Source organism: Stylophora pistillata, chromosome 12, assembly GCF_964205215.1.
Source record: "Stylophora pistillata chromosome 12, jaStyPist1.2, whole genome shotgun sequence".
NCBI lineage: Eukaryota > Metazoa > Cnidaria > Anthozoa > Scleractinia > Pocilloporidae > Stylophora > Stylophora pistillata.
In genome coordinates, this window is record NC_142530.1 from 17,760,217 (window position 1) to 17,784,929 (window position 24,713).

General features: G+C 36.5%; 5 protein-coding genes and 1 pseudogene across 9 annotated transcripts; 4 read left to right on the forward strand and 2 right to left on the reverse strand.

Moving 5' to 3' along the window:
* Positions 1 to 700: 700 nt before the first annotated feature.
* Positions 701 to 5,802, reverse strand: LOC111326206 (uncharacterized). Its single transcript, XM_022930148.2, has 5 exons — positions 5,688 to 5,802; positions 4,959 to 5,321; positions 2,829 to 3,344; positions 1,627 to 1,879; positions 701 to 1,003 (listed from the first exon to the last, which is right to left on the reverse strand). Exons 2-5 carry the CDS (start codon positions 5,263 to 5,265, stop codon positions 820 to 822), a joined length of 1,260 nt encoding a protein of 419 aa, XP_022785883.2. The 5' UTR covers positions 5,266 to 5,321; positions 5,688 to 5,802; the 3' UTR covers positions 701 to 819.
* Positions 5,803 to 5,804: 2 nt separating this feature from the next.
* On the forward strand, positions 5,805 to 11,115 carry LOC111326227 (methylmalonic aciduria and homocystinuria type D homolog, mitochondrial). Of its 2 annotated transcripts, none has more exons than XM_088740972.1 (6): positions 5,805 to 5,942; positions 6,917 to 7,055; positions 7,235 to 7,479; positions 8,264 to 8,464; positions 8,591 to 8,677; positions 9,321 to 9,368. In XM_088740972.1, exons 1-6 carry the CDS (start codon positions 5,931 to 5,933, stop codon positions 9,351 to 9,353), a joined length of 717 nt encoding a protein of 238 aa, XP_088597098.1. In that variant the 5' UTR covers positions 5,805 to 5,930; the 3' UTR covers positions 9,354 to 9,368. The 2 variants fall into 2 exon arrangements, with proteins under 2 accessions (XP_088597098.1, XP_088597097.1); XM_088740971.1 differs by lacking the exon at positions 9,321 to 9,368 and adding an exon at positions 9,444 to 11,115 and having other exon boundaries at positions 5,806 to 5,942.
* Positions 11,116 to 11,741: 626 nt separating this feature from the next.
* On the forward strand, positions 11,742 to 12,738 carry LOC111326207 (myosin regulatory light polypeptide 9). Its single transcript, XM_022930149.2, has one exon. The coding sequence runs from the start codon at positions 11,890 to 11,892 to the stop codon at positions 12,406 to 12,408; it is 519 nt and encodes a 172-aa protein (XP_022785884.1). The 5' UTR covers positions 11,742 to 11,889; the 3' UTR covers positions 12,409 to 12,738.
* Positions 12,739 to 12,891: 153 nt separating this feature from the next.
* Positions 12,892 to 14,952, forward strand: LOC111326208 (myosin regulatory light polypeptide 9 pseudogene; annotated as a pseudogene). The gene has a single exon (XR_002694421.2). The product of XR_002694421.2 is annotated as a myosin regulatory light polypeptide 9 pseudogene (transcript).
* A 1,174-nt stretch (positions 14,953 to 16,126) lies between these two features.
* On the forward strand, positions 16,127 to 20,783 carry LOC111326235 (uncharacterized). Of its 3 annotated transcripts, XR_015993977.1 has the most exons (5): positions 16,127 to 16,487; positions 18,017 to 18,079; positions 18,885 to 19,112; positions 19,541 to 19,571; positions 19,955 to 20,783. XR_015993977.1 is itself a non-coding variant. In XM_022930180.2 (4 exons), exons 1-3 carry the CDS (start codon positions 16,296 to 16,298, stop codon positions 19,089 to 19,091), a joined length of 462 nt encoding a protein of 153 aa, XP_022785915.1. In that variant the 5' UTR covers positions 16,127 to 16,295; the 3' UTR covers positions 19,092 to 19,112; positions 19,387 to 20,783. The 3 variants fall into 3 exon arrangements, 2 of the variants coding, with proteins under 2 accessions (XP_022785915.1, XP_022785916.1); XM_022930180.2 differs by having other exon boundaries at positions 19,387 to 20,783; XM_022930181.2 differs by having other exon boundaries at positions 19,541 to 20,783.
* LOC111326234 (uncharacterized) lies at positions 19,675 to 24,708 on the reverse strand. The gene is made up of 6 exons (XM_022930178.2): positions 24,466 to 24,708; positions 23,616 to 23,708; positions 23,225 to 23,259; positions 22,916 to 22,957; positions 22,394 to 22,468; positions 19,675 to 21,570 (listed from the first exon to the last, which is right to left on the reverse strand). Exons 1-6 carry the CDS (start codon positions 24,592 to 24,594, stop codon positions 21,222 to 21,224), a joined length of 723 nt encoding a protein of 240 aa, XP_022785913.1. The 5' UTR covers positions 24,595 to 24,708; the 3' UTR covers positions 19,675 to 21,221.
* Between the last annotated feature and the right edge of the window lie 5 nt (positions 24,709 to 24,713).

Consider the following 24,713-nt stretch of genomic DNA (forward strand, 5'->3'; position numbering starts at 1 on the left):
TCGAGGTAAAGTTGGTTTAATCAACTGAGTTGATAATGTTAATTGGCCACCATAAAGAGTTTCAAAGCTTACAATCTGCTCTTTGCCTGAGTTGATCATGTGATCAACTTTTGTACACACGAAAACAGTTCACTTTCGAAAAAATTTGTTAGCCCAGGCTGAAAGAGCACATTAAAATTATGTAACCTGACAATTTTCAGCCATATCAGAAGTAGTGACAATGGCAGCCGAAAGTTAGAAGCATTCGTATAAGAAAAAAAAACGTGTGCCACCCAGTCATACTGACATGGTTTTCCATACAAATCCTTGTAAATTCAAAAAGTTTTCACAACTGTCGTTAAATCGTTCCCTTACACATTTAAGGGCTCAAATTGCCTGTTTTTGAATTAAAAGGCGATCTGAGCTCTGTTCATGTTTATTATCCTTATCATCCAAGGGACATGAGATCATAAACAGCTTGGCATCCCAAACAGATGTGACCTTTTCAAGATACTGGTAACTTTCTAATCAAATAAGTTGGTCCATTATCTTGTAACAACAAACACTCTCCCAGTATCTTGAATCAACTCTTGAAGGCTGGACAAGTTTCTTTCCAATGGATGCAGGGTTTGAGAATATTGCTGAGACAATATCACTGGACACTCTTCTTCAATTTTACCAGGGGCATATTTAGTGCATTGACATATTTAAAGAAATCACATTTGAGCGAAAATATTTAATGGATTATAAAATGACTGATTTTAATTGATGGTAAGATCTTACAATATTCATCTTATTCTTAAAATGTCAAAAAATTCACTTTGTCGAGACTGTCAATATTCAGACAAGGTTGTGTAGATTAGCTGTGTAATCAACAATGTGATCATAATTCCATTCATCGTACCACCGACAGCTGCCCTGCTTGTACTCATCGCAAGACACTCTGGGCTGATAATCTCCACGCTTCGGCAGTGCTGGCTGTGGAGGTCGTTTTCCAAGGGCAGGGAAATTATGGTAGTAGTACCTTCAAGAGAAAAAATAAAAACAGGTCAGTGAAAAAAAAAATTTTTTAAATCCAGCAGTAGAATTAGGCCTTGGGACCTGGGTTGGAAATTATCTGCAACTTCAGGTCATATCAGAAAATCTTCCTGGTAATCTTCCAAAATAAACTGATGTGTATGATTCGGATAAAAACACAAGCAAGGTTTTCCACGCAATAAAGAGTAAAAGTAACCACATTTTGGAGAAATTTATTGAATTTATGCTAAGAAATTCCTTGCGGAAAGGCCCAGGGCAAAGGTCATACCCACAGATTTCAGAGCTTATTCTTGACATAAGCAACTAGTATTGTCACTCCTCCTGGATAAGTAGCTTCTGCTATTTTTCAAGTTTCCCCAACAGCTTGCAGGTACCCATTTACACTCTGAGGTGGGGAGAGGCAGTGTGCCAGTTTAAGTGTCTTGGTCTAGAATGAATCTAAACAGTCCCAACTAGAGCTCAAACCTGGACTATCCCACCCTCAGCCCAGCCCAGCCCAGCCCACAGAACTGCAAGGACACAGAATCTTCCCCCTTACTGGAGCAAGAAGGAGGCATGGAAATATTTTCTACAACAGCACCATTCTTTTATTGAGTTCTTTTCACTTACCACCTCTGTATAATAAATTTGTGTCCTTTAATCACTTTGGCTGCATTGTGTATCGAGGTGGGGTCACACTCCCCACGAGTGTTCATGCTGTTCCATATTAATGCCAGACCTTTATGAGGCTTCACACTGATTCCCAGTTGGGGGAATTTTGTCTCTCCACCTTCCTCTACATCTTTCAAGTAAACCAGTATGGTGGCAAATCGGTCTCGTTTCTCATCAGTGTCAACAATGCAGTCAGTGTGATTCTTGTAACCTGAGAAAGTTTACTACAGGGGTAAGTCAACTGTCAAAGGAAAAGCAAAAGAAAAATACTGGCTTCTCAACTTCTAAACATAAATCTGTATCAAAAATCCTTCCATTCATATACTTTAGCTACTTGCCAAAGCATAAAGGTGGAAAGAACCCGAGAGTGACCAGCATCTATTATTTCTCCTTACACATCATTGCTGAATTGAAATATAGGGTCATCAGAAGAAAAGGAAATAATTACCAATTAACCAAAGAAGCTCTTGATTGTTAAACAAACACTTCCTTTCAGTACCATGGGAAATGTGTAAAGAATACTGTATTTACTTGAATAAGCGCAGCCCTTGAATAAGTGCCGCATCTGGGACAAAACGTTAATAAGTGCCGCACCCCTGATGCGGCGCTTATGAGAGGAATTCCATATAACGAGGAAAAACACTATAAAACAATTTTAACACAGCATCGGCAATTTATATTATTTAAATGTGATGTTCTTAATAGTTCAAAGTGACTATAATAATTTCTCTGCTCGGTTTATCAGGAAACGCTCAGGTTTTTTCACCGCATGAATTTCTCTCGTAGTTCAGGATTTACTATCAGTTTAACATCAGTCCATAGGAAAATTGACAGATAGAAAGTGTACCGTTGAATAAAAATATAGAAAATTAAAGTAAATTTGTCTGGTACAGTTTTTAAATAAGCGCCGCCCTTGAATAAGCACCACACTTGTGGCATGAAAAATTAAATAAGTGCCGTGGTGCCTATGCAAGTCATTATGGTGAGTACATGGAAAATATTTTGAATAGATATTTAGTCGAGAACAGTCCTTGTATTTATCGTCTGCAGGATCAACTGTTTGATCAGTATAATCCATAGATATGCAACACTTTTTAAATATGCAGTTCCTATGAAAATATTGAACTGAACCATAGAAAAACAGTTTGTTTATTCCTCACCAATATTCTGTGGATATGAAGTTATTTGGAACTTTCCACCATTTTCAAGCTTCAACCCTGTAGCCCTTGATATTCTCTCTGCAAATATTGTTGAAAATTTACTCTCTCCTGGATAAAATGCTGTGCTATAACTCCACTTAAAATGAGGCTGTAATGTTTTTGAAAATGTCTCATTTATGCAGGTTGTTCCTTCTGTGAAATCGTTCAGAGAAACCTTAAATTTGAGCTTTGCTTCTTTTAAGTATTCACGGAAAGACTTGATACTGTCGAAGCAGATAATGGGTACCTGCTTGTTCAACTCAGACACATACTTGTCATGCACCATAGTGAGCCTGTCGCATTCCATATCGCTGAGGAAATTTTCAATCACGTAAGCACGGACACTACTTTTTGAATTACTGTGTGTAAGTGCCTTGAGTTTCAGCCCTTGATTGATTTCTTTTAGATCCTTCATTTGTAGTTCACTTTGAATAGAAAGCTCGAAATCTTTGAACTCATTAGGATTTTCATGAGCTTCTATAGAGAAAAAAATAAACAATAATTATTATAATTATATTTCAAATGGTAAATAAATTATAAGAATTGCTATAATAAATTAGCAAGAAATGAAGGATTTCTTATCCACAGGTCAAAGTTTAACCAGACATACCATATTTCCTTGAATGGGTGCCCAGACACTTTATTAAAATTTCTGCTAAAAGGAGGAGCTTATTCAACGGAGAGTGCTAAATCTTGGGGTGGGGACACTTAATGAATTTATTGAACAGATGATGCACAAGAAAGGACTCTGAGAGTATATGGAGAGAGAATGAACTGGAAAATAAATTTTCTTTTCTGTAATTGCTACAACTTTAACCTTAAAAAGTTATTATTATAGTGATACTAGAAACAGATTATATAACATATACCCCTACTATATTTAAGAAAGTGAGGGAGAAGGGTGGGTGCATATCTGAGGGGGGCACTTATCTGACAATATGGTCTAGGGGGAGGGTGCTTATTGGACAATATGGCCAAGGGGGCAAGTGCTAAGTTGTAAGGATACAACCCAGGGGGCAGGTGCTTATCAATAATATGGCCTAGAGGGTGGGTGCTTATCAAACAATATGGCCTAAGGGCTGAGATTTTATTTTACAATAGGGTCAAAGGGGGGGTGGGTGCTGTCACAGTGTTTTGGGTATCACTGAGTTTTGGGTAACCCAATACCTAAAAGACTGGTATTTTGGGTATCCCCAATGGAGATGACCAGAACCCTGAAAGTGAATCAAACAAGAGACTGTTACAAGTAACATGACATCCTCTTTTACTTGTCATGAACAAAAAATAATTGCTTATAGACATTAGAAAGTTGTCATCCAAACTTTATTCTTGCACTTGAGATTGTGATCGGTGAAGAAAAGTGTTCATTTGTTGTGAGGCATCTTGGAATGAGCGATAAGTCAGCAGTTTCAAGTGAATTGCTTTGTATGTAAATGTTGTAGATCAATTTTATCCTTGGTTCAAATTTTATTTTCCTTTGTTGTCAGTCATGTTAATGTATGATAATGAGTTTGAAACAAAGGAAAATAAAACTTGACCCAAGGACAAAAATGAACTACAACATAAACAACCGACGTGTATCCAAAACACCACTGTTTTGGGTATGGGGATACCCAAAACTCACGCACACATAAAACACTGTGACAGTACTTATTTAAAAATATGGCCTTAACAGAATGAGTTGTCATATCTTGGCACCAAAGCCAATCCTGTCAGTTGTAACTCATACTTAAGAGTCAAAGCCAGACGACTCCATTTATTACTGAAAATAATTCCCTTTTTCATTATTGGGCCATAACAATCAGTTCCTCAAAGAAAAAAAAATTGCATGATATTTTTGTTTGGATATGTATTTATATGAACTTATTTGTCTCCGTTATGGTTTGCTATCAAATTCTGTATATTTCCGCAACAGAAGAGCAATTCGATTTCGCATTGGATACTAAGCAGAAAAAATGACAGCAGTTATTGGCTCCTTTCATTTACTGTACAACAAACTGAAAACAGGCCAAAATGTTGAGATCTAATTACCCTACAACTTAGAGTATCTCAGTTATTCTAAAACGTTGAATTCTAAAAAAGAAGTCTTACCTGTCGATTTTTGTTTTTTGTCCTCACTTAGGTCATCCTTCGACTTTTTCACTTTTTTATTTTGATCGTCGTTCCTATCTTGTGAAACCTTTCCTTTGGGACCAGTTTTGGAGGAAGGATTGAAATACACAACAATTGCTCCAATTAATAAACAAAGCAAGATAATGATGAGACCAATTTTCCACCTCGGAGATATCCCCTCCTGGTTCTGAATATGTTTTTTCGAATATTTTTTGGCGGGCTGTCTGAGTTCGGCCCTCTCTGTGTGGCCTTTTTTCGCTACTTTTCTGTGAGCAGCTTTCGTCATTTTTAAAGAGAAGTTCGGTTTGAGCTTTTGAACCACAATTGGACCACTCTAAAAGACTAAGAAGCAAACAATCATTGTAGTACTCGAGAGGTGCAAACTCTCCATCTGCAAAGCTGTGTACATTATCGAATTGGAACCCAGAGCCCCAGGTTTTTACATGCTGTCACGCCACTAAATTTAAGTCACGCAATGTAAGCCAGCTGTCACGTATTTTTCTAACCTTTCATATACGTATTCTCGCCATAAGGGAAAAAACACAGGGTTAAGGTAAAGGTGAAGGGTAATATTAGATAAAGTCAAACCTTTACTATCGCGTAGATCTGATTTTGGTTTAGGAGAGCCAAATCTGTTCAACCAATGATCATTATTATATCAACCTAACATATGAAATAATTTAAGCCCACAGTAAAAGACAAACTTACAAAAGCTGTTCTATCGAAGGAACCTCAAGACATCTTTGCAGAACCAGCCATCTACATCTCTCCAAGTTTGTATTCGAAACGGAAACGGAAGCTTCTATGTTGCTGTGATGTTTTGATGCATTGTGGGTAATTGGTTTTTCACTTTCACTTGATTCGTGCATTTCGTCACATCTCTCGAATTCCCTCTGCCTGAAAATCGTACATTTCCTGCGTTTAGACTGAATTAGATGCGTAAACAAAATCATGGCCTCAAAAGTAAGTCATACACAATTCAATATTTTACGCTGATGAAGTATTTTTTACGAAAATTGGGGTTATCTCACAAGAGTTTATTGTTGGATTAACGACATTCATTCTAAATTTTAGAGCACTATTTCCAATTTTAAATTTTTGTTAGTGTAATAAACTTAATTGAGACGCTCTAAGTTGTATTTAATGTTAACTTAGATCCTTTCTCGGAAGTCTTCCATAAATGGAATTTAATCTTAGTACAGTGTGTACAAACTCAAGGTAAACTTAATTTTTATCAACTTCCACATACGATCAAGTCCTTCATTTTGCTTTCAAAATTGTAGAAACTTGTACGTTACGTTTTTGATAAAGAAGCTTATTTGTTCCACCTTATGATAAATTTCAGGATCAAAATACATTCAATCAAAGCACTTTACATTACATCTGTCATCTCAGGAGAACTTCCCTTATTTACAGCTACCAAATACTAATTATATGAATTTGGTTGAAAGAGAGGTTTACTTTTTTGTATAAGGTTCTCACAGGTTTTAAGTTTGGAAAATTTTGGGGATTATTCTTGATCCTTGAAACAAAGTTTTTCAGGGAAAAATACCCAGCAAAGTTAAGAGCCACAAATAATTCAGTTCCCCTGGGCAACTAAGCAATACCTTCATATCTTAAATGGAATTCAGAGACATTTAAAGTGTGCCTTAACTCATGAAGTGATAATAAATAGTTCCAGTTAAACACAAGATTCCCTTTTTTTTTAATACAACTACCAGAGCCTCAAAATTTTTGCTCTCGCAGCAAGATTTTACTTGAAAAATGTTTGAATTGCCTTGTTTAATGCAAAGAATAAACCCAAAGGATGACCTTAGGGTGCAATTTATTTTATGAACAATTCCTGAAGCACATGATTCTTATGTTTTTTTTTTTACTGAAGTTTAAACTTTTGAAACTAGGTCGTATTAACCAAAATTCCTTTTTTTTTCCAACAGGCTCTAAGAAGGACAAACCGTGCAGTTAAGTACTTTCCTAGTATAAGAGCAGTTGTCAATCAAATGGTTAGGAATGTTCAGCAAGGAGCATCATTAAGTACATCAAGGACAGATACTGCAGTTTCTGGAGATGGATCAGGTATGTTATGACTTTGTACCAATATGATGGCTCTTGAATTTAAAAATTGTCCTGAATATCTTAATTAATAAGTGACTGTAATGAATTGAAATCACTGTATAAGTCAGAGAACTGTTTTTTTGTTTGCCCGTATATATGGATTACATGAAAATTCTGAATAAAGAGACATTTTTTTGCAGGGAATTGGCCAGATGCCAGACTAGGACCATTTGCACCTAAGGATCCTCAATTCCCTCTGCCTGGTAATGTTGGTATTGACCTAACTCAGCTTCCACAACCAGCAAAAAAAGAATGTGGGACACAAAGGCAGACAATAGCAGAAGCGTTGTTAGAACTGGAATCAGATGATATCAGAAAAGCAGTTGTTATTGATAGTTATTCTAAAGATTTCGTCGAAAACTATGAGGAAGCAGTAGAAACAGAGGTAATCAATTCTGTTACTCTTTAGAACCATAGCAGTCTTCAGCCACAATCTTTTCAGCAAAATGTCTCAAGGTTTTTTTGTTCTTGATTTTAATTCCCAATAATCATGTAAAAGTAGCATAGTTTTGTCTGCCACTTTTACACCCTAACATCAGTATGTATAATCTCCATACTTTAACTTTTAACTTTAACTTTATTGAAAGAGGGAAGCACAATAACCTGTTACAGTTTTCTAACCTACGGCCCTCGACCCACCCATCCCACCCCAGGGGAGGACATCCATCACACAATAATCTCATGCATGGGAAATTAATGTCTCCTACCCCTAACCCTGCAGGAGACAGGACCTCCATCAAGTTATTCGTCCTTATCCGAGAAGACTAGAATATCTAACCATTTCATGATGTTATAGAAAGGTAGCATATTCCTCTCAATTATTTTAAGACCTTAAGTGTTGGTCTGGCCAGGGCTTGAACCCTCAACCTCCCGCATAACAGGCCAGCACTCTCTTCATAATACTGTTCTGTAGGCATCTACTAAGGTGCTGACAAGGAGAATTTGTTTGACAATCAAGATGTTCTTTAGTTGATAATGATTTCCCTTCCTCTATTTACTCTTAGTATGTGTTTCAGGGGTGATATTAAAAAGAGAAGTTATATTGGGGTCACTCTTAGGGGTCAAAGGTTAAGCGGCTTGGGCTTACACTCCCACAGAGTACCTTTATAATTACAGCATTGTATTTAACTTTACTCTTTTTCACTTTCAAACTTATTTTCTTCATTTAGAATGACAGTTCATTGGGTTCAGTAGAATGCAGTGTACAAGAGTGCCCTTCTTTCCTTCATCAAAGCTTTATGGAGTTGTTTCCTGGCATTGGAATACAGATTGGTCAACTAACAGTTGTCAGCATTAGTCAGCATACTAGAAATGATATGAGTGCATGGTCACCAGATGTAGAAGAAGAACGAGAAAGCCTTATGGCTAGTGTAAGATGAAATTTTTCACGAAGTAACCACAGCAGTTTGCTACAACTAGGCAGACAGAAATAAAAACAAAATGTGAAGTTTATAATGATCATCATTCACTTTTTCTATGTTCTTTCCTTGTTGTAGTTTGTAGAAAGTGCAAGAGAAATATGCAATAGTCTCTTAGCAGCTGGTTACTGGGCAGACTTTATAGACCCATCATCAGGAACAGCAGTAAGTTGATCCTCACTGTAACTTTCATCAGTTATTTTTTTACCAGTAGACATTTAATCTTGTATTCTTCTCTATCCAAGAACTATAAAAACAGTGATGGTTTTAGGAGTAAGTTTCCAAAGAAACTATTGGGGGGGGGGGGTGGTGAGGGTATTAAAAGATAAATTGGTTTTATCAACTGAGTTTACAATGTAATTTGGCCACCATAAAGAGTTTATAAAGCTGACCTTTCAAGCATTAGCCGTTCATCAGAGTGTCCTCTACTCTAATGAAGGGCTAAATTATGCTTGAACATCACTTTTAGTGGTGTTGTTAGGATGCTTGTGGCCAAGTTCAGATTTAGCAGATAAACTTCTTTTTTTTTGTAGTAGAGAGTTTAATTCCTTGATTATACTTGTAAACAGCAAGCTGGTTTGTCCCCTATATGTCAGTTCGAATTTCAAATCATCTGATGAGACATTTGAATATTTTCTTTTCTCTGGTTATTAGAGTGGAAGGTTGGTTAAATGTAGGTAACAACATGATTCCTAGTGCAGTTTGGTTTCATGATAAGCACAAGTAAATGTTTGAAAGATGACAAAAATGCACAAGCCTGTAGTGGGAGTACAATTTGTTCATATTATTACTTTGTAATAATTTGCAGGAGAAAAGCATTGCAGAAAGCAAAGACAGATAGTAGGTTATGTTGCTTCCACCTTGGATGAACATCTGTCATTTGCTTTTGTGGAATATCTATGACTATTTCCTTTCTCTTTTTACTCCACAGTTTTTTGGACCACACACAAATAGCACTTTGTTTGAAACAGATGAACGTTATAACCATTTAGGCTTCAATGTGACAGATCTTGGCTGCTGTAAAGTTATTTCACATCGTGTTTGGGGATCTTTCGCATTTGTAGGAACTATATTTACTAATGCACCCGCAAACTCAGATATACTTGGTAATAGTCTTGAACAAACAAAGTCTTCAGCATAGAAGAAAAGGACGGTGGCGATTCATCATCCTGGGTGAAAAGACAGATACTATTATAATAACTATTTTAACTAAAAGATGGAAGATCCTTATTGTTGGTGCTAAAGACCAAGGCTTATTTCTCTTTAAATTATAAAGAAATGATACTATTTCAGTGCAAGAATGTAGGTCACTTCTCTCTGTGTAAATTGTCATTTTTGTGATGATTGACATACATGCAGAGTGACAGAGTTTTACTTGAAAAATGTATTCAAGCTGGTAATGTTGAGGTTATATTTTTCACATAAAATGTGAAAAGAAAAATTTGTCCTTTCTTGAAGATTAGACATATGTTTCTCCCAGAAACTGCATTATTAGCTGTTACTGCTAATTTTAAATTCTTTATTAAGTTTATTCCACCATAGACAGACAAGAGTTATCAATGTATAACATAGTTGAAATACTTGCAGTACAACCTGTAGTATTTTTTTAACTTTCTCATTCGAAATATCTAAATCTAAAATCTTGTGCATTTTTCTCATCCATTTCTTTGTTGACTATTCTAGAGAATTTGTTTCTTTATCCAGAAATTCTCCTTAGGTGTAAATGTTCTTAATTCTCGTTACTGGCCTATTTAAGGCTTCCTAAACTGGACATATTGTTGGGATCTCAACCACTGGAAGTGACTTTATTTAACAGTTGTTTGTAAGGCAAAATAGAGGTAATATTTATCTATCAGTTATGTTGTTTAGTGAAAATTGTTTGAATAGTATGACAAAGATTTGCAACACTTCTCAGTCAAACGAAATCCATCATCTAAAGTGGTAGATGCAGAAAACTTAGAGTAACAAGGCGGAATTGTAGTGAAAGCTCAACCTTACTTTATTAAACCTTACTAGAATAACCTTACAATACAAGAAGACAAAAACATATAATATCTCAGATAAAAACAGTGTTTGTGTATAGTATCCTCACTCCTTAGCCTTTAACTATCAAGATGTGCTTGTTAATTCTCCCCTCTAGCTTCTATATATTTCCTTGTAAACTAGTTATGAGAATTTGGTGTTAGATCAGGATAACTTTTACCTGATAAGTTTGAGTATTCTCATCACCAGTTTGCTGGATAATGTATGCATGTTATAGGGAGAAATTGTATGTTAATCACCATTGGGAGTTAGAGGGTTAAAACAAATTTATAATGTTGTACATAATCCCTTTGTCTACAACTTGTTTTTCAAACTTATGTTTGCCTTAATTCGTCTAAGTTTTGAAGATTCAACTGTGTTAATCTAGGTTTTATTATACACGTAGCATGCAGTTTGAATACTAAAATCTTCAAATCCTTATATCTTGAGAGAATGACACAAGTGTAACTAGGGAGGGGAGGTAGTGGGACAGAGTCTCCTAAATATTTCTCAAACATGAGTTTCAAAGTAGAGGATAGCATTTCTCAATAATGGTCCAGAATAAAAGGTTATTTCCATCATTTTTATGCCTAGTGTTTTGATTTATCAAGGTAGCAGGAAATAACTCAGTTTTGAAGGTAACACTTTTTAAGGGCCAGGAACATAAATTTTTGAATGGTAAACCTTGTTCCATGAGAATGACAGAACTACTTGCATTGATGTTCATTAATTGCCAAACAGTGATGTCGAAGTAATACATTGTTTGGTCTATAATAATTTATTAATTCTGAGTCATTTTCTATGGTTAGGATTCACCTTAAAATCCCAGAAAAAAATTGCTAAAAAGTACAATCGTTAATTCAAAAATAAGTTATTTATATCGCGGGACAACTTGGATGAGTCTCCTCAGGTGAATTATAAATAATTTGGATATATCAACAAAGTTGAAATAGTAAATTGGCCACTGTAATGATTACAAAAGCTGACGTTTCGAGCGTTAGCCCTTTGTTGATATATCCAAATTATTTCGTTACTCCCACCGACGCAGCCCCAAACAGTTTCTTTCGAAACTAGCAGCCTTTATTCATTTGAATTATAAATACCCTTGATAAGTACCCTAGGTTATCCTCGTGTTGAAAGTATGGGAAAACTATTCTTCGGCAAAAAGATTATTGAGTGATACTGGGTTCTAATATCCGGGTAAGCGAATCTCAGCCGAGTAACTAAATCACCATAAATTGTTTGCTGAAGTTTGACGAAAGGTGTTGCACAAATTTTCGGACGCGAACTATTTTCTTCCTCAGCTTTTAACATTCCTTCTACTCAGGTTGTGTTAGATAAATCCGACGAAGAAGATGGCTGCCAGAGCAAAGACGAAAAAGACCACAAAAAAGCGAGCTCATCGAGCCACTTCAAATGTATTCGCTATGTTCGATCAAAACCAAATTCAAGAATTTAAAGAGGCCTTTAACATGATTGATCAAAACCACGACGGCTTCGTCGATAAAGAAGATTTACACGACATGCTTGCGTCGTTGGGTAAAGATCCAACCGACGAATACTTGGAAGAAATGATAAAAATGTCGCCAGGTCCTATCAACTTCACCATGTTCCTAACACTGTTTGGTGAAAAACTGAACGGGACAGATCCTGAAGATGTAATAAGGAATGCGTTTGCCTGTTTTGATGATGAAGGTACCGGCAAAGTGCATGAAGATGTTCTGAAAGAAGCTCTAACCACCATGGGAGATAGATTTACCGAGGATCAAGTTGATGATATTCTACGTGACGCACCTATCGATAAAGATGGATACCTGGAGTATAATCAGTTTACTCATATCCTAAAACACGGTAAAAAGGACGAAAACGATTAACTGATTACAATTCCTTATAGGAGACTTTGCATTACACTTAGACCAGTCTTTTGGTTAGCAGTTAGTATAACTCTCATTTCATGATTTGCAATTTTGTGTATTAATTACGGGGTTAAAAATTATTTATGCATGGCCATTCAAGGTATGATATCTGCGCTGAATGTTTATTTCCCATACTATTCAAACAATTAATCGAAACTTGAAATGGTTTGGTAAACAATGGGCTGGTTTTCTTTCATATCCATGCGGTATAGCCTAGAAAATTGAGCTGTTAAGCTTGTACAATAAACAGTGTGTTATTTTAAACTAATTAAAATGTGATGGAATTTCTGTCGTTGTAGCTTGAAAATAATGGTTTTCTTGGGTACCTTCCATATCTTTTGTCTTGCTCAAGTTGAAAAGAAGTGGATTCACTTCTGAAAATTTTTATTTTTTATGAACAATTTTAAACTTCTGTGCTCATTATCAACTGCTTTCAAAACGTTTTAAGGAATTGATAAATGTTGTGCGATGGATGGGTTAAGTTTGAACATTCATTTTACCCTTTGACCCTAAGTGTGACTAGCATGTAATTTGTCCCTATAATATCCATGCATATTCTACAAAACAGTTATTGGGAAAACTTCAACTTATCAGTTAGAAAATTTTATCTTGATCTTATTCCAAATTCTAATGACTAATATACAAGGAAATGTGTAGCAGCAAGAGGGGAGGAGTAACAAGCAGATCTTGGGAGTAGGAGGGTTTACCCCTGAACCCCTAAGATATACCAGCATCTAATTTCTCCTTACAATATCACCCCTGAATTATGAATTTAGGTCGCAAGGATAAAAGAAATAATCACCACCACCCTATGGAGCTCTTGATTATTAAACAAATTCTCCTTGTCAGCACCTTAAGAAATTTTTAGAAAACAGTATGGAGAATATGCATGTTGGTGGAGATATGTCAGTGCCTTTCTTCTATGGTTTTGCACACAGCCCTCACTAAAACTGTGGTTTCCAAGTAGTGATTAAGCATTTTAGTTCTAAACCCTACTGGTATAATTTGTTTTCTTTAACATTCATCTTGAAGCAATAGTTTTCCATGAATAATTATCTATTTGGAATTTGTGGATCAAAGGCAGTTTCAATTTGATCCAGTTGAGTGTGGATAATGTTAAATTCAGTCAAACCTTCAGCGCATGGTGCCAGAAACCATGAAGGAGATGGGAACAGTGGTGTTAGCATGAAGTTGGCATTGGCTTGGTAACAACATACGGTCAACTCAATTTTGGAAATAAAACCATTTGTGCTGTTAATCCACCATGCGAATCTTCCCGTATTTCAAAAGAGGATCATAAAATACATATTTTAGATTGCTCTGGCTGAAGGTAACTTCCGGTATTTGAACCGGAAGTGACTTCATGTATTACGTGCTACGGGAAAGTGAAGGCATGTGGCTTCGTGTTTCACTTTAGCAAATTTCCTTAGGGAGGAGCGTCAACTACTAATCGCAAAGACTGTTTCTTACACTGCTTCTGATTTTGATTGCCGCTCCAATTTTGCCCGTGGTGAAGCTTCAGCTACAAGATGGCTTCTAGAAAGACCAAAAAGACGACAAAAAAGCGGGCTCACCGAGCCACTTCGAACGTGTTTGCTATGTTCGACCAAAACCAGATACAGGAATTTAAAGAGGCCTTCAACATGATCGACCAAAACAGTGATGGTTTCGTCGATAAAGAAGATTTACACGACATGCTGGCTTCCCTGGGTAAAGATCCTTCCGATGAATATTTGGAAGAGATGGTGAAAATGTCGCCTGGTCCTATCAACTTTACCATGTTTCTAACGCTGTTTGGTGAAAAACTGAACGGGACAGATCCTGAAGATGTAATAAATAATGCATTTGCCTGTTTTGATGACGATGGTAACGGTAAAGTCCACGAAGATGCATTGAAAGAGGCTTTAACTACTATGGGAGACAGATTTACCGAGGATCAAGTTGATGATGTGCTTCGTGACGCGCCAATCGACAAAGATGGATACCTGGATTTCGTAAAGTTCACTCACATCTTAAAACACGGAAAAGATGATAACGACTAAGACTATAGAAGTTGCCATGAAAATATCTTAGATTAGTTAAGAAATTTTTTTATGGTTCTGTTCTTGTTTACTGAGATGTGTAAGATAAAAAATCACTAAATGAAGATTTTATGTGTGATGTAGGTAGCTGGTTTGTGGATTTTATATTGTTAGCCATGTAAGGTCATATTGCCCATGGAATGTCTGGCATGGAATGTACTGAATTGGAACGAATTTTTACTTATCAGAATTTATATGAAAGGAGAAATTAATAGTAACATTTTTAAAGGTATTTTATTGTAAGTAATTTTTAGTCACAATTTATGTTGGTAAATTTCACTTCGTATATCAATGGAAGTCCATGTGAATCTCTTTGTTACTTCCCAGTGCTTGATTCAAAGGAATAGTAAGATTTTTAAAGGCCTCAAAATGCTATTTTGTGAATAAAGAATTAACAGGAATTAAAGTTGTAGTTATACTGTTTTGGTTGTTGTAGTTTATTGCTAAGCAGAATCCTCTTGCTTATTGTGACTCACATTTCAAGGTAAAGTATATTTCCTTGTTAAACAGAGACGAGAAGGTAGCACAGCTAAAGTCATATCATAGTTAATAGAGAGGACTCTATTAACTATGGTCATATCAAGATAACAAGCTCTCATCTGAAACCAAAATTCTTCCAAGAACAAGCATGTGTATTACATTTATTTTAATTTGAGACTTAAAGAATTAAAAATTTACTCATCTTGAAAAGGGGTTTGGTGTAACAGCAACAAAAAATGTGTTTTCTGAAAAAAAATTTGGACCTCCACTTTAAAAAAAATTCTGTTTTCCCCTGATCATTGATAGAAGTAACATAAACAGCACTGGGAAGGGTGACAACAAGCCTCCTAGCATGGTTAAGTAAATGAATTATTTTAGTGTACTTGGAGAACTTTGATATTGTCATGAGATATTAAGTCAATTTTGATTTTCAGAAGTTTCTTAAAGATGTAGGTAAAAGATGCTTTGTGTTTTCCTTTGTGATAATAATTTATTTACTTTTAATGGCTGAAGGGAAGGACTTCCTCCTCATTCTTGTCATGCACAGCTGGATAGCCTAGACTGTTACCTCCATAATATATGATTAATGACGAGTATCACCTACACTGTGTCAGTGGACACAATGGATAAAAAAGTATGAAAATTCAAAACATTCTTTTAATTGAAAGTTATTTTGGTAGATTTGGATTTCTCTTTCAGTTCCTTTGTGATCTGTAAATCCGTCTCCATATAGTCAACCAAAAGCATCTGATTCAACCTGCATTCTACCTCTCAGTCCACAGCAATTTTGGACCTTCAGGCAATTGTTGAGCTAGTTCCTTGAATTGCTTGGGTCAGGTCTTTGTCTATGATCCGTGTGTAAGTCTAGGGTGATTTTTTGGGCTGATTTTTCGGTCACAAAGGGTCGACTTATACACGGATAAATACGGTAGCTACACTACAAATGGGTCCAATATTAATGTAACAGACAATGAATTGGCAGACTGATCAACAAGTTCCTGAGAGAAAGCAACGATTCAGTCTCGTAACTGGATTTGATTAGCTACCATCCCCACCCCACGGTGGTTTGAATTCCGTAGGAGCCACCCCTCCCCGTCAATTCCCACGATTCCCATGATTCCCGGAAGCGTCGTGTCCGATTAAAATCTTTTTGTACCTCTAGTTATAAGCATCGAAATTTTGGGATGATTTCAGAGCAAAAACTTCTATTTCGAACAGACAGCACGTCAAATAGCATGTAGAGCTAAGGATTGTGGAGAACCGAGGACAACTTTGGGAATCGTTATGTCGAGTATACTCAGTCGTATTTACAACAGAAAATCAGTAATTGTCTTCGGCGTGGTAGTGACTACGTACTTGGTTTATCGCTACTATAAGAGTAGAAGGAGGAGAGATACTTTCGCAGACGAAGACGCATTCCACAGGGAAATAAGGAGAAGAAGGGTCGAAAAACTCGTGGAATTACGGGATAAACTGGTAGGTGAAACTTAAGGGCTTTCCCCACAGTCACGAATTAGTACATGTGAGTAAGTGATTTCTTGTTTGACCGTGCATAATTAGTAAAGCTATGGTTTGACCGAAAATCAATATCATATTTTAAAGTGCCTGGGGACTTTCTTAGTTATGAATCATTCTCGATTGAGGGTTTTGTCACTTCAGTTAAAAATTGGTTTGTCGATTAAGTAAGCTCCGTATTAATTGTGATATTTCTCAAGGTAATTACATACCAGTTGTCTGGAGCTATGCAACCCTTTCAAGTGTACCATGGGATATCTCAGTAGCTGCTTGTTTATTCTTGGTGTAGTAATAACACACACACAACAAGTGAGATATTTCATGGTGAAGCACATGAAGGAGTTATTTACACCCTGCTCTTGAAAAGTGATGGCAACACACACCCTAGACTTTGAACTGGCTTCTTATTGTCTGGAATCTTGGCAACATTTCCAAAACTCTTTTAGAATGTTTATTTTCCTGACATTTGATGTGAAGAATGCATACCAGATAAAGTTATCCTTGTGAAACACCGGGAAAGAGAAGTTAGAAACTGATTATGGCTACTGTAAAATTTCAGCAGGAGCAAGATTGAAAGAAAGAAAGTCTTAAGCAGTCTAAACAACAAACGTGTCTAGTTACAATGATAAGGTTGAGATCGGACGTCAGCATTATCAGGTGCCTCTGGCAGCCGCTTCAGTCCATGTAACAATCTCACCTTCCCTCCTATCCCACCCAGGGGAGGACATCCATCACACAGTAATCTCGTGCATGGGAAATTAACCTCTCCTACCCCTAACCCTGCAGGAGATGGGGCCTACGGTTTATTCATCCTTATCCGAGAAGACTAGAATGAACCGTTTCTTGATATTATAGAAAGGTAGCAAATTCTCCTCACTCATTTTAAGACCATGAGTATTGGATGAATCATTTCTTGATATTATAGAAAGGTAGCAAATTCTCCTCACTCATTTTAAGACCATGAGTATTGGTCCGGCCGGGGCTCAAACTCTCGACCTCCCGCACAACACAATCCGGCGCTCTAACCAATTGAGCTAACCGAGAAGCGGTTAAGTAAGCTCCGTATTAATTGTGATATTTCTCAAGGTAATTACATACCAGTTGTCTGTAGCTATGCAACCCTTTCAAGTGTACCATGGGATATCTCAGTAGCAGTGGACAATGAGAGTATTAGATATGATACTGTCATATGAACAAAAGCCTTCCTGTATTCTGATTGGGTGAATTTTGTTGAAGCTACTCTGCTCTGATATGATGAATATATGAAGTTCATATATTTTGCTATGCTCTGTTACAGAGATCTGTGTGAGGGGGCTAGATATTTCCCCACATGAACACAACAATAAATTTTCTTGAAAGATTGTGCCTTGCTCATTTCAGTAGTTGAACTAACCAGTTTCCTAGGAAGAGGAAATAAAATGTTTCTGGGAAGAACTTTATCTCAGGCTAAAGATGTCAAGAAATTCAAGGTATCTTATTCTTTCAAACAGGAGCAACTTCTTGGTTCATTAGACAACTTTCAACCAGAACTTCCTGATACTGAAGACGATGAGGTAAAAACTGCTGCCACAGTCATGTTTGTTTAATCTGTGAATTTATCATTCAAAACTGCTTCAGATTTATAACATTCTTTTAATTTTTCTGGTCAAATATCTTTTCACATTTATAGTTTGAGTTTGATTTGTTTAACCCCTTTCACTCATAAATCTCATTTGATGTAATAGTAAATTTCCTTATTGTCTGCCACACAATTGCTAAGGTTGTAGTTGGGAGAATTTGTCATGCTACTGTATTTTCTATTTTTCCCTATTTTAGAAAGTGTTATTTAATCAGCTGCAACTTTGTACTTTTAGGAAATTATGTAATATATAAATTTAGCCAAGCCTAAAACCAAAGCTAGCATTTTTTTTCCCACACGTCTCAAGGGCACAACACCTTGCCCTGGCCAGGACTAGAGCCCGGGTTGTTTGACTTAGAGGCCAGTGCATTGACCACTGGACTACTGAACAAAGCCATGGTGTTGGCATGCCTGTGGTACAGTTGACTGCAAATGCTAAAAGTAGCACCTTGTACGGACGCCCATAGAGTCACAAGTCCAAATTTTTTAGGCTTGAAGAGTTACTACTACCATTTTTTATAGTTAAGGGGCTATGCTCTGTGAGCTCCACTTTTATTTTAATGATTGTTAGTAACCTATTTGAGTTTTTACCCATTCATATAACAAAATTTCTCCTGTGTAGCAATTCTTTGCATTTCCACTAGCAAGTCAAGAAAGCTTGATATGCATTGCCTATTACAACAAAATTGTACAATGAAGAGCAGAATCTTTATTATAAATTGTTTTTTACCCTCTTCTAGTGCATTGTGTGCAACAGTGCCAAGGCCATCATTCAAACTTATCCTTGCAAACACAGAGTTCTTTGTCGCCGTTGTTTTGTCAGAACACTGCAGGTGGCTGTAAATGACCTCAATCTTCCCTTAAAGTGTGTGGTCTGTCGTACAAGGATTCAAACATTGGACAGAGATCGTCATGAAGGAACTACACCTTTGGAACTGTTAGCTTAAAATATTTTGTTCTAAATTTGTGTGAGTCAGAATTATTTGTTCATAATTTTTGTAAAGGAAAATTACTAGATATCCTTGTCCAACAAGCTGGTAGATTTTTGTTTCTTCAAAATGTTTAGGAGAAGGTTTCTATAACTTCTAATAAGTGACTGCACATTGTACAAAGTTGTAGGGTAGGTCACTTATTCCCTAAATATCATTGAAAAGTAGGCAATTTGTTTAGTTACTTTTAGACTTTTGTGCAATTTCAATTAAAAAAGTAATTAGTAGTTTTCAATGGTTGTCATTTTCACAGCTCTGGATGAAAAAACAGAGTGGAACTGCAGAAACCTCTCACTGCTTTTGTCACTCCTTTTCATGGCAATCCTACTCAGTGCCTCAAACTGCATGCCAAATTGCAAGCAACTTGGGCCAATATTTGTTGTGCATCCCTTTCTTTTAAATCTTAGGTCAGAGGCATGGATTATGAAAAATTTTCAGGTATTTGTGGCCCTTTCTTGATTCTTTATTCTGTTTGGTTGTATGAATAACTGTTTTGACAGGAAAAAAAAACATACATGACAAGGAGAAGGCATTCACAAGATAGATTAACCATTAGGCTTTTTTATTGCATGTAAAAATTGTTATTTTGCCTTTGTGATAAAGACTCCAAATGCAAGATTGGATAAACGTGCGTAAAAAACAGCTACTTCACTAACCACCTTTTTGCAGTTAATGTTGTTGTTCTGCAGAGAATAGGTAAGAAATTCACAATCTTTAAGAGCTTTTCTTCAGCTAAAAATCATAGCTGTCACATCCAAACTTCTGTTAAGATCCCTATCTCCATCAAGATACTATTATAAACTATTACTTTACCATTATAGGTGGACCTTGAATGAGGAAAGCATTTATGTAATCTAACAAGAGAAGAAGTAAAATGTGAAAGCCGAGGCTAGAATAGAGTATAACTCTACTGCCATTTTTTGTATGCAATACTTATGCATGATTGTTATCATGTACTTGAGTGTACTTTTTCTTGAATTTATAATAAATATTGTTGTAATTTCGCATCTTGTTCAGTAGTTGTTGCTATACTAAATGTTCACAATCCACAATTTCAAGTCACCCCTGCTTATGGCCTGAAACTAGAGTCCTCAAAAGTAGTTAATTCCTGTAGCTGTAATTTTCCCACTTTGGTTATCTGTGTAGCCATGCATTCCCTCATTTGTAATGTTACTGAATAATGGGGATAACTGTGTAAAAAAAAAAAAACTGTGGTGCTGCATGGGGGGGGGGGGGGGGAAGATATTACACAGTTCTATCAACTCGGTTGATAAAGTAAATTGGCAACTATGAAGAGTTTTTCAAGCAGATGTTTCAGTGTTACCCCTTTGTCAGAGCTGCTTGACATAACTTTAAAGCCTTAGTTAAGTGGTTTTATACAGAAAAGCTCACACTTTATACTCGCCCTAACTAAGTGTCACAGTCAGTTGGCAAATTATTTTATTCTATAGACAAAGTACATAAGTGCATATGTAACCTATATTTTTCTATTCTTTGTATTTTGTAAGGGGACAAATGTCAATTGAGGCTCGCCCTGTATTTTTCTCCTGCCATTATATTTTTGTTTATTTATTGTGTGTCTCTGTTCGTGTATTTACTTGTAAATTGTACTTTTCAGTGGAAAATCTCAATAAACTAACCTAAACTGTGCCTCATGCTTCTCATTTGCTTCACTTTACAATTGTGAAAATTTTGTCTAACTGAATGTTAGAAATAATTTCCTATGATGGAAGTAAAATTAAGTACCTCATCACAACCAGCCTGTTTTACTAATACTGGAAGCCCAATGTCTTTTTTTAGGGTATCTTCAAGTCTTAACAATCTTCTTAGTCTGAAGTATCTCAATCCTTTGAGCTGAATGCACCAATTTTTTCCTCTGGAGCCGCACCCTTTCTATGGCTCTAATGGCTCTGCTTTTCCTCTTCCTGAATTGTTTGTACTTCCTTGCTGTCCTGCTGTTCCTAACACTTTGGTGTTAGATTAATCATTTTTGAGTTTCACTTCACCATCCAAAGCACCACCATCTCAATGTCCCTCCTAAGACTTCCTATATTCTACAACATCACAGCCCAAATATTTGCTGTTACTCTATTCATTCTTATTGGCATCACGAACAAGACTTGTATTCTCCATCTTTTCACTTTCTGTTCCTCCACCCTTTGATTCTTCCTCTGTGCTTTCTCTGCTTCTATTTCTTCTTTGTCTCTTGCTGGTTGCCATCTCTGAACTTTTGACCCTTTTTGAAGGCTCAGCAGGACTAGCTTTGGTTTCAGTCTTAATTTTACTTGCAGTTCTATTTGTTTTTTCTCTTGGACCTTTCTCTGGGTGTGTTTTCTGAACTGATGTTCTTGAGTCATCTTGATTTTCTTCCCAAGCCAGTTCCCAGTCTTTGTCACCAAACTGGACAGGGCTTTTGGATTTACCTGGAGCCTGGTAACTGAAGATCATAAAACAGAGAAATTCCTGAGATCACAGTCTCAAGTGCAACATCTGTAAAATTCCATTATTTTTAATCTGTAGAAATCATCCAGCCATCCATTGCCATAAAGTGATGACAAAATAAACATAAATCAGGCAAAGGAATATAGACTTCACAAAATTCTGGTGATATTACTAATTCCATGCCTTTATGTCAGATATCTTTATTAGCAGAAATAACCATCAGGATAAAGTAATCTTCTTTAGGTCTTTTTAATTACCTTTGTAATTAATTCTTCTACTCCAAAAATTCTCAACATCAGTTTCTTTTCATTCTGTCACACATTTCCTTTTAGCTTTTTTTTTGTTGAGAGTTTGGTTTTGATTAATGAAATGATTTATTTTCTTACATTCTCACCACCATTCTAATAGATACTGTATCAATGTTATAAATAAAGAGAGGCATGGTGGCCTCATGGCAGATTCATTGTTAGTGCACTAGACTTCAGATTGAGTGGTCCTGGTTCATGCCCTGGCCTGGGAAAATTGTGTTGTGTTCTTAGGCAAGACACTTTACCCTCACAGTGCCTCTCTTCACCCAGGTGTTTAAATGGGTACCGGCAAATTTAATGCTGGGGGGTAACCCTGCCATGGACTAGCATCCCATCCAGGGGGGAGTAGAAATACTCCTAGTCACTTCATACAACAGAAACTGCAGTTAGGCACTTCCCTGATGGGCCACTTGGTTCGCAAAGAGATTTATATAATTATATATTAAATATATATTGGTCACTCCTGAGAATGGACCAGCTAAACCTCATTACCAACCACTGACAACTTACCCTGGCTGAGATGCATCTAAAGGAATTTTGGACAGAGTAATACTGATGGATGGAATCTTTCTTGTCACTTGCAGTCTGTAGATACAAATCCCAACAAGTTGCTTTTGTTAAATGTGATGTCTAAACTTCGACTTAATGACAAAAAGCCTGATCAAACCCAAATAACAGTCTGTAGTGAAGTCAGATGATGCAAAGTTGTTTTCTTCAGTATAATACAAATGTTTTTCCTGCAACTCTCAATGATCAGTGGGCCAATTCTTCATACTGTTCTCCATACATTTCTAAAGGCGCTGACAAGGAGAATTTATCTAACAATCCAGGACTTCCCTAGTTGGTGATCGTTTCCTTTATTCTCATGACCTAAATGTGTGATTCAGGGGTAAGAATGTCTGGAGAAATTACTAGATAATAGTCCCTCTTAGGGTTGGAAGGGTTAAAAGGAAAACAGTGACCTATGGTTCTCAATTACTTGTAAGAGATTCCTGTTGAACTTATGTAATGAGAAAAGAGGTTAATACTCACTTATCAAGATGATCCTCCTTGGACTCCCATGTATCTTGAATTCTGGTCAGAGAAAAATGGATGATCATTAGTGGGGCTCAACACTAACTTCTCAACTTACTTGCCAAGTGGCAACTTAGATGTTATGACAATTTCAGTTTGTTTTACTAGCCAAACTCGCTGGTGGAAATAAAAAACCACTAGCCAAAACTGAATTTCTACTAGCTGGTCTGTGGCTAGTTGGCTTAACGGTTAGTGTCAAGCCCTGGTTAGTCATATCAGGACATCAAGGAAGAATACTAGGAAAAGCCTTGCTCCCTGTACACTTACCTGGAATAGAACAACTTGTTTACCTGGTGTAAACCCTGAGATGAAAATAACAATTATATCAGAAATAATGAAATAAATTCTCAGAAAACAAATGACCAGTATCTATATTTCAGTAAAGGTTATAATACAAAGTCACACGACAAGACAAAGCTAAGGCATTTCTCTTAGAAATGCTTACACTTAGGAGAAGAAAAGGTGATAAGAAATACCAATTCATGTCATGGTGCAGTTTGCTTTAACTTAATTATCCTTGTTTCGTAAAATATCAGTTAAGGCTCAGGAAATTATTTCAGATATTAGCATGAAAGAGATAGAGCTGGAGAAAATGTTTGTTGTAAATTAGACAACACATTCATATATAGCAGCATCATAGAGCCTATACCTAACTTACCTTTGACTTTCTTTTTATAATTTCAGCACATGTAATGGTTTTGGTCACAGTGGGTCCTGATCCAATTAATACTACTTTCTCCCCCTTCTTGTTCTTTGTTTAAAAAGTAAGAAAAGACAGAAATGTAGTTTAAAATAAAGGGGTTCTATGTATGTTAATATCAAGTCATCAGTTAGCATTAGAGGCTTTTCATAGCACCACATCTATAACAGGGCCCAGAGTTGTGATTAGGGGGAAAGAACTCTTACATGTACTCTTTTCCAAGGTTGTTGAAAAGACACAGAGAATACCTAACAAGGCAAAAAACACTTTGAGGGAAACAACTCATCTTCCGTCCTTTCCCTTGCACAAGTGTATTAATTTTAGTGTATTACCCCTGAGAAAGGAGATGTCAGCTAATTTAACCCTTTAGCTCTCATGAGTGATTACCATGTAACTTCTCCTTAAGATATCCAGACACCATCCAGTAAAAAGGTAATGAGAATGCTCAAACTATTCAAGTAGAGGTTGCTATCTTGATCAAAGACAAAATTGCAATGTGCAGCTGCTAGAGGGGAGAATCAACAATCAAAATCACACCATGGTAGTGTTAAGGTTGACGTAAATCCTTTGTTTTGTTGCAATGAACAAACACCAACACTCAGGAAAATCTTAGTCCACGTTGTTGTCCTAGAGTACCAAATCAACCTTTTAAATTTCGGCAAGAGTACCATATAACCCCATACATTAATTATGCATTCAGACTAATAGACTTTGTTTTTAAAGTTTTGTCGTGAAAGACAAAGAAGTGGAATGCATAATTAATGTATGGGGTTATATGGTACTCTTTCCTTAAATTTCAGTTCAATACCTGCAGTAGTCTGAAGGCCTGCGATATGATGTTCCTTATCTTGCTGCCACTTTTGACGTGAATATCACATGTTTCCTTCTCCTCCTTGCTTTCAGAGGAGTGACTGCTGACTTTTGCGTAGTGCTCCATCTGCTAGGTCCTCCCTATTCCCCAATAAGCTAGACGACTATCATTCGCAAAACTAGAGCTTGAACTTCCCAAGTTAAACCCAAGTTTGGAAAATCGCGGGCGCTCGATAACTAATAAAA